The 9,449-nt window shown below is 40.0% G+C and overlaps 1 protein-coding gene and 1 pseudogene across 1 annotated transcript; one reads left to right on the forward strand and one right to left on the reverse strand.

The window, feature by feature from the left end:
• The first annotated feature begins 449 nt into the window (after positions 1-449).
• Positions 450-1,379, forward strand: LOC104979983 (olfactory receptor 7E24-like). Its single transcript, XM_010828517.1, has one exon. It carries the CDS (start codon positions 450-452, stop codon positions 1,377-1,379), a length of 930 nt encoding a protein of 309 aa, XP_010826819.1.
• Positions 1,380-7,429: 6,050 nt separating this feature from the next.
• Positions 7,430-9,449, reverse strand: part of LOC104979984 — an 11,056-nt pseudogene continuing 9,036 nt past the window's right edge.

Below are 9,449 nucleotides of genomic sequence, written 5' to 3' on the forward strand. Positions count from 1 at the left end.
CTTGTCCATCATCAACTCCCAGAATCCACCCAAACCCATATCCATTGAGTCAGTGATGCCATCAGTCATTTCCACTGTAATGTACTTTAATTAGAATTATATCTTTAAGAAGGAGAATACATTTTATTCTATATTTTCCCTTCAAAAGTAGGGCGCACATAATTTGCTGTGTGTATGGACTTGTTATTTCACAATCTCCTTACTTCACTCATATTCTTTGGCCCCATGACTCTAAAACGGGTGTATAGACAAGTGAATACTCTTGGCATCAATAAAGAAGAGCTCTTAATTGAGAAATACTGCTGCATGTACTTCCGTGTTTGATACTCAAGTCTGAATACATTATGTGTGAATTGTTTGAATCCAAAGTATGGACATTTATTCAGGTTCCTGTATATTTATTTCCTGTATTAAACACTCTCTTCTTTTTCAAAAGGTGGTCCATCTACATGGAATCACAGAATCTAACAGGTGTCTCAGAATTACTCCTCCTGGGCCTCTCAGATGATCCAGAACTGCAGCTCCTCCTCTTTGGGCTCTTCCTGTCCCTGTACCTGATGACCTTGTTTGGGAACCTGCTCATCATCCTAGTCATTAGCTCTGATCCCCACCTCCACATCCCAATGTATTTCTTCCTTTCCAGTTTGTCCTTGGCTGACATCAGTATCAGCACCACCACCATCCCCAAGATGCTGGTGAACCTCCAGACATACAACAAATCCATCACCTATAGAGGGTGTCTGACTCAGTTAACCTTTTTTTCTCTTTTTGCATTTTTGGAGAGTCTCCTCCTGACAGTGATGGCCTATGATCGGTTGGTGGCCATTTGTAACCCTCTACACTACCTGGTCATCATGAATCCCCGTACCTGTGGCGTGTTGGTCCTGGCATCATTTTTCATCAGCCTTTTGACCTCCCTGCTGCACTACTTGATGATGTTACAGCTTACCTTCTGCGCAAATGTAAAAATCCCTCATTTCTTTTGTGATCCTCCCCAACTTGTCAACCTTGCCTGTTCCAACACCTTCATCAGTAACCTATTAATCTATTTCATTGGTACTATCTTCGGTGGAGTTCCACTCTTAGGAATCCTTTACTCTTATGCTCGAATTATATCCTCCATTCTAAGAGTCTCCTCATCAGATGGGAAGTACAAAGCCTTCTCCACCTGTGGCTCTCACCTGTCAGTTGTTTGCTTATTTTTTGGAACAGGCCTTGGGATGTACGTTAGTTCAACTGTCTTATCTTCCCCCAGGAAGAGTGCAGTGGCCTCGGTGATGTACACTGTAGTCACCCCTATGCTGAACCCCTTCATCTACAGTCTAAGGAATAAGGACATCAAGAGTGCCCTGTGGAGAATTATCATCAGAAAAGCCTAATTTCAATCCTCCTGAGGAGGATTTTCTGCAGAATAATCTAATCTCAACACATGTTCCATATTGTTTTGGGTTCATAAGACTGGAAAAGGCAGTAAAATCACATATATGCAACAAATGATTTGAATCTGCAGTTCCATAGTGTATATATACCTATCTGGCTTTCATCTTTCAGTCCACAAAATTTTTCCTCTTAGAATAGCTGGAAATAGTAGAATTACTTAGAATAGTAATTACTTAGAATAGTAATGGAATTGTAACATCATTTGGACACTCCATGTGAGTCATAGCCCATTCAGGATTTTGCATAGCACATCAGTATACCCGTCTCAATTTTCTTATGTATTATGTCAGACCCTTGGTCATGAGCAGTATTGTTTCTATGATTACAAAATAATAATAGCTTTTTTTGTTGTTATTTTCTGTTTTTATAGGTTTCATATTATTTGCCCCCCCCCACCATTTGTTAGGTGGATTTAAACCCTACCTTAAGTATATTTTTGTTTCTTAATAATGTTGTTCAGATTTTTGAGCAAGTAGGTTGACTAATTTCCTGTTTAACCAGGATATTTTGGGACTGAATTTGGACACTATAACACTGGGTTTTCAACTAGTACTTTTGGGAAATAGGATTATGATTTCCCAAGAATGATGAGAGACTACCTTCTAGAGCAAAGACAATTCTCAATTTTTCTAATAATTCTCCTTGCCATTCCATCTAACTTCTTCCTGGTCATATTACATAGTCAGACATAATACGGAAAAATAGAATGGTTCCATTTCTAGAAGGTACCAAAAGTAGTCAAACTCATACAGATAGAGATTAGAATGGTTGTTGCCAGAATCTTTGGGAGGAAGAATGGGAGTTAGGGTTTAATGGAGACAAATTTCAGTTGGGGAAGATGGAATAGTGTTGGAGATGAATAGTGGTTTATGGCTGCAAAACCAAAAGAGGAGAGAGGGTCTGAGAGAGGGCTCTTGTCTAATACTTGGAAATGCATTGTCCAAGGAGACACACATGCTGACAAAGCAAGAGTGGAAAAGCTTTATTGGAAAAGGGTGCTTGGGCAGAATGAAGCAGAGTAAGGGAATTCAGAACTACTCTGCCACATAGTTCACAGTTTCAGGTTTTATGGTAATGGGGTTAGTTTCTGGGTTGTCTCTGGCCAATCATTCTGACTCAGGGTCCTTCCTGGTGGCATGCATTACTCAACCAAGATAGATTCCAGCGAGAAGGATCCCAGGAGGTCAGTAGGACATATAGACTGCATCCCTACCTACTTTTGACCTTTCCCATATTCTTTCAGTTGGTCGTAGCTTTTTAGTTCTGCATCCCTTAAAAGGAACTCCCATTGAAAGATAACCCAAACAAGTGGTTATTCTCATGCTTGGCCAGAGTTGGTGGTTTCAGTCAGTGGTTCCCCTAAAAATCTGCCCCCCAACCCCCTCCTCCACCAGGACTTCATACTGAAGATAACTTCTTGAGAATTGGAGCAGAGATTTTTCTTCTGTAACTACTTTCTGTTGAGAATGAACATTGTCCTGCCTAGTAGAGTAGAAGTTTCTCTCCACCTGTTCTAAATCGAGGTATCTCATGTCTGAAACTGACATCCACCCTTGTAGTAACAAAAATTTAGCCTGAAACTGTCAGAGATATAAGTACTTGTAACAGACAGGGGCCAAACAAGAGGCCTAACAGGATGTCATCACTGCGTCCAGAAAAGGAAGGAAAAATTGGGAGTGAGGGCTACAGAGTGTATGACTTTCTTCTGATCATTTGCTGTTGAGGTAACAGGGCAGTGCTCCAGGAATCTTGCACTCAGCCTGAAGCTACCATCCTCCTCCTGGATCAGGGATACAGTTCTTCAGAACTCAAAGATAGTGTTATATATACTCTTTGAGGAGGAACCAGCACCTTGCCCCAAGTCTGCACCACCATTTGACTGCTTCTTCCATGTTTCTGTTGGCTTTCCTTGTGGCCTAGATAGTAAAGAATCTTCCTGCAATGCCGAAGACCTGGATTCAATCCCTGGGTTGGGACGATCCCCTGGAGAAGGGAATGGCTACCCACTCCAATATTCCTGCCTGGAGAATTCCAAGGACAGAGGAACCTGGAGGATTACAGTCCAAGGGGTTGCAATGAGTCTGACATGGGACTGAGTGACTCACACTTTCACTTTCCCATGTTTCTGCATCCCCTCCCTTTCCTGATTAGCAACTGTCTGAATCTGCCCTTTGAAACTCAGGGAAGATCAAGGAGGCTGAATGAGCCTACAAATAAGAAACAGGGGATGCAGAAAGGATTTGTACTCTGGAGTCCCACAGAGTCCTCTTCAGTTTCAATTCAGGAAACTGTGCAACAATGGTTCTGGTCACTTCCTGCTAAAATGGGGCAGTTATTGTTGTTGTTGTTTACTTGCTAAGTCGTGTCTGACTCTTTGTGACCCCATGAACTGCAGCCTGGCAATCTCCTCTGTCCATGGGATTTCCCAATCAAGAGTGGGTAAAATGGGGGCATAGTTCTCCCTCAATTTGGAGAATATACACTTAATTGGAAATATTTCTGAGTTCCAAATCCTGGATCTAAGTCTTGTATGATCTCAATCCCACTTCCTTGGTTCACTATTTTGGTGTAAGATATTCAGTTAGAAGTAGTTGGAGGAGTGAAAACTGGAATTTTAACTGACAAAATAAAGTTCATTCCCTGAGATAAGCCTGAAACCCAATCTGGACCTCTCACCTTGGGGAGAATTGCAGCCAGGTAGCCAGTTGTTTACTTTTATCTAAGGAGGTTTTAACTTCCAGTGTGGTATTAACATACACAACATATCAGAAACTATTAGCCATTACCTGTCTCCTTTTTCTACTAATATCTGATCTAAAGCAATTTCATTTTCCAAAAAATTCTAGTTGCAAGAGGACACCTTGAACCCATAAGGTTGCAGCTACCAGCTGCCAGCAGACATTGTTTTGAGAATGGCTGGTGACATCCCAAGTCTGCCACAGCTCAGAAAACTGAAGCTCTTAGCTATACAAGGACTTTTCAGAAATCATGTTCATAATGCCAACTAGTATTATTACTTTGGATGTCTGAACTACAGCTATTCCATTTTTACTTTCAATTGCATTTATCTCCTTAATGGCCAAAACAGATGTCACCACTAATGACTTCAGTACTTTTTTCGTTATGAGAAGATACAAGAATTTGAGCTCATAAAATCTTTCCTGAAAGAAACTATCTGAAGGCCTGTTCTGCAGTTCTTCCAGAACATAAAGCACCTCATTCAAGTTCCCCACCTTGGACTCATTTCAAAAGCTGTGGTACATATACACAATGGAGTATTACTCAGCCATTAAAAAGAATACATTTGAATCAGTTCTAATGAGGTGGATGAAACTGGAGCCTGTTATACAGAATGAAGTAAGCCAGAAGGAAAAACACCAATACAGTATACTAACGCATATATATGGAATTTAGAAAGATGATAACAATAACCCTGTGTACGAGATAGCAAAAGTGACGCTGATGTATGGAACAGTCTTATGGACTCTGTGGGAGAGGGAGAGGGTGGGAAGATTTGGGAGAATGGCATTGAAACATGTAAAATATCACGTATGAAACAAGATGCCAGTCCAGGTTCGATGCACGATACTGGATGCTTGGGGCTGGTGCACTGGGACCACCTGGAGGGATGGTATGGGGAGGGAGGAGGGTTCAGGAGGGGGAGCACATGTATACCTGTGATGGATTCATTTTGATGTTTGGCAAAACTAATACAATTATGTAAAGTTTAAAATAAAATTAAAAATAAAAATGTGTTGAAAGTCAGTGGCTGTAGTAGCCTAGCCACTGACCTAATCCTAAGAGAGGCAGATGGAAAGTGCCCAGTTTTCAGTTATCAGGGCCCCTTCAGGGTAATGAATTCAACCGTGGTTTGGGGGGCATTTCATGACTCTTGTCCCACAACTCTAGGAATGTTCATTCTCAGATCTGGCAGAGATTTCTCTGATAGGCCACTCAATGTGCTATTACTGGACTAGGCCTTATTAACAGTAGCTGGAAGTCTGTGGACCACCTTCTTCCTAGTCTCTTTTGGTCTAGGAAAATATTCCCTCTTGTTACTTCTTCCCCTATCTAGAATTACACTATGACAATCATCAATCTCATATGAAGTTTTATATCATCATTTTATCAGAGGCTCAGTCACACATTTGGTAATGAAAGAAACAATTTTGTAATAATGGGCAATATAAAAATAAGATAGCTAGCAATATTAATGAGGTCATAAGTAAGAATTTTGGTCAAGAATTGTCTTTAGAAGCAGCCCAGTATATTCGAGATCATCTGAATTTACCTGTTCTATACCAATCCTTACCTTTAAGGGAAGCTATATATTGGCATTGCCCATAAGGCATCTAGCCCAATTTCCTACTGTTATTAGACTGATTACCCCCAGCATGGTTTAACTGTCCCCAGCCTAAGGGAGTATTTAAATTTAAATGACCACAGCCTGGGTGTTAATCTCTTGGTTGTAGACCATGGGGCATCTGATCTTCATCCAAGGATACATTATTGGCTTAAGCTTCAGAAATAAACTTAGAGTATTCTTTTAATAATTTACTTAAAGTTTGCACAATGTAACATAACAGAAAGGAATTATCTGAGAAGTGAATCTTAGTGACTACTGACTTCAATAAAGAATTAGAATTTGATATCCATTGAAACATCTCTGCTTCTCTAAAATTACCTTCATTTTTATCAAATATAATTAAATCAAGATTAACTCATCCACAAGTTAAGTCTGATTCATTGATATTGAGATATTTTCCCCTTCCTTTTTTCCTGTGTCTTTTCTACTTCTGTCTCTCTAATAAGGATATCTGTGACTACATTTAAAGGCTATCCAGATAATCTTGGATAAACTCTTTCACTGAAAAGACTCTTTTTCCAAATAAGTAACATTCACCCTGTTGTCATATAAAGTAAGATTCACAAGATAGGAAGAATAGGAAGTGGACATATTGTTTTGGGAGCTACTATTCAAACTCACTACAGAGATGTTCTGGCAGACTCATAGAAAGATCTATTAAAAACTGGCTCAGGGAAGGAAAGTCAGTTTTCTATCTTTGGGCTTCATGTCCAAGTCTAACATTTTAATTTACTGTCACCATCTTTGTGGAGAACAATCTGAGGATAAGGGCATCTCATGCAGGAGTGGATGAGTACTAGCTCTTGTTCCTGATGATCTCTGAAGTCTTTGTCATGAAAGATAACTTTCTTTATTGTTTAATATATTAGACAAAAGTTTCCTTTTTCTTATTACAACTGAAGTCTCATCACTGATAAATTTCAGATATCTCACAATCACCTCAACCACCAAGGATGATGACAATTTTATAGATATTGAAACTGATTATAGTGGATGCTACTGGTGCCTCAGAAGGATGCTATTCACCAGTGACTGTGATGTGATGTGTGATGTGAACTCATTTCCCTTGCCTCATGGGAGGGATAATTCTAAGGTATGATTGTCATGGGCCTTTCCATAGTCAGACAGAAGCTAGTCTCAATTCAGGACCACAGCTTCCTTCATTCCTCCCTCAACCCCCACCCCAGCCCCCTGCCTCATCCACCTCCTACAACTTTCCTTTTCTGAGAGTCATCACAAACAAAAGTCACTCAAACTAGAACTCCTGGGTCATACTGCTTCTATAGAACATGAGCAAAGAAATAGAGTATGGAGAATTGAAATGTTGTGACAAACATCCCAGAGCTAGACTAAAATCAAAGTTGGGCTCTGAGTCCAAGTTGCAATAGTTTAAATATGACTCCATCTAGTCATTTTGGAGGAATTGTACAATGGAAGAATCAGGTATTCTGGTTCATCTAGGGTGCCTATCATTTTGACTTGAGAAAACCAAGCCCGCACCCCCACCCAAAGACAATGTAATCACAGAACAAAAAAAGGCAACATATCAATGAGTTTCCTCAAGGATTCCTTCTTGTCCCTGTTTCTCAGGCTGTAAATAAATGATGTAAATAAATGGGTTCATCATTTAAGGACCACAATGTATCTCAGTGAGACTACTGCAATTTTTCTGGGCAAGCCAGTAACTGCAGAACTAATGTAAACCCCATGAGCTGTTCAACAGAACAAGGAAACAACCAACAGATGAGACCCACAAGTGGAAAAGGCTTTATACTTTCTATTCATTGATGACATTCTCAAAACAGAGGAGACAATTAGAGTATACGAGAAAATGGTCCCAGAGACAGAAACACCCCAAATAAGCTACCCATGAAATATATTAGAATGTTGTTGATGAGGGTATCAAAACAGGCCAGCTTGATGACCTGAGGAAACTCACAGAATGAGTGAAGAATTTCCAGGTCTCTGCCGAAGGACAGCCTCAGTGCCATTGGACTGTGGAGCAGGGCATTCATAATGCTAAAGAACAGAAGGAATAGAATCAGCAGAACACAGAAAGGAGGGCTCGTGATAACTATGTCCCTTCTGCATGCATGTGTGCTAAGTCACTTCAGTCATGTTTGACTACATGCAACCCCATGGACTATATCCTGCCAGGCTTATCTGTCCATGAAATTCTCCAGGCAAGAATACTGGAGTGGGTTGTCATGCCCTCCTCCAGGGGGTCTTCCTGACTCAAGGGTTGAACTTGAGTCTCTTATGTCCCCTGTATTGGCAGGCAGATGCTTTACTACGGAGCCATGTGGGAAGCCCAGACATGTACCTTAGGGGTTGATAAATGATCACATAGCAATCATAGGCCATAATAGCAAGAAGAAAATTCTCCCAACAGATCAAAAACAGGAAAAAAGCCATTTGGGTGAGGCAGCTTGCAGAAGTGGTGCTCTTATTCTGTGCTTACTTATTGACAAGCATCTTTGGGATGGTTGTTATGCTTAAACAGATGTCAGCAAAGGAAAGATTTGAAAGAAAGTAATACATGGGTGTGCAGAGGTGGGAATCAGAGATGACAGCCAGGATGCCAAGCAGGTTTCCAAGAACAGTGACCATGTATATGGACAGGAACAGTGAAGAGGATAAGCTGGAGTTCAGGATCTTCTGCCATTTCCAGGAGAAGGAAATCTGAAACTTCTGTTTGATTTCCTGATTCCTTGTTATGAAGAAATCGGATGGAAAATATCAGGTGGAGAAACAATAAAATTTATAATCTATGGGCTAGTTGCAGCATTAAAATTACTTTGGAACTTTTTCAAAATAACCATTCTTGGGCCCTGTTCCTGATTCCCTGATGACAAACACTAGAAATAAGGACTAACAATTAACATTTTTAATAAGGTCTCTAGATGATTCTGCCAAACAATGAATTTTGAAACCCACTTCTCTAGAAAAACACTCATCTATATAATGAACCCAAGAAAATAATTGAATCTTCTCTTCTGCCTATTTCTCCCTCCACTTACTTTATTAGCCAAAATATTTTGTTAAGCACTGATAACCTCACACACTGTGGCAAGTGCTGAGAGTAAAATAAAGAAATGTGTTTGTTAGCCATCTGTATGTCTTCTTTGGAGAAATGTCTATTTAGTTCTTTGGCCCAATTTTTGATTGGGTCATTTATTTTTCTGGAATTGAGCTGTAGGAGTTGCTTGTATATTTTTGAGAGTAGTTGTTTGTCAGTTGCTTCATTTGCTATTATTTTCTCCCATTCTGAAGGCTGTCTTTTCACCTTGCTTATAGTTTCCTTTGATGTGCAGAAGCTTTTAAGTTTAATTAGGTCCCATTTGTTTATTTTTGCTTTTATTTCCAATATTCTGGGAGGTGGTTCATAGAGGATCCTGCTGTGATGTATGTCGGAGAGTGTTTTGCCTATGTTCTCCTCTAGGAGTTTTATAGTTTCTGGTCTTCCATTTAGATCTTTAATCCATTTTGAGTTTATTTTTGTGTATGGTGTTAGCAAGTGTTCTAGTTTCATTCTTCTACAAGTTGCCCAGCTTTCCCAGCACCACTTGTTAAAGAGATTGTCTTTAATCCATTGTATATTCTTGCCTCCTTTGTCAAAGATAAGGTGTCCATAGGTCGTGGA

The sequence above is a fragment of the Bison bison genome, unplaced genomic scaffold (genome assembly GCF_000754665.1).
Source record: "Bison bison bison isolate TAMUID 2011002044 unplaced genomic scaffold, Bison_UMD1.0 scf7180017864492, whole genome shotgun sequence".
In the NCBI taxonomy this organism is placed as follows: domain Eukaryota; kingdom Metazoa; phylum Chordata; class Mammalia; order Artiodactyla; family Bovidae; genus Bison; species Bison bison.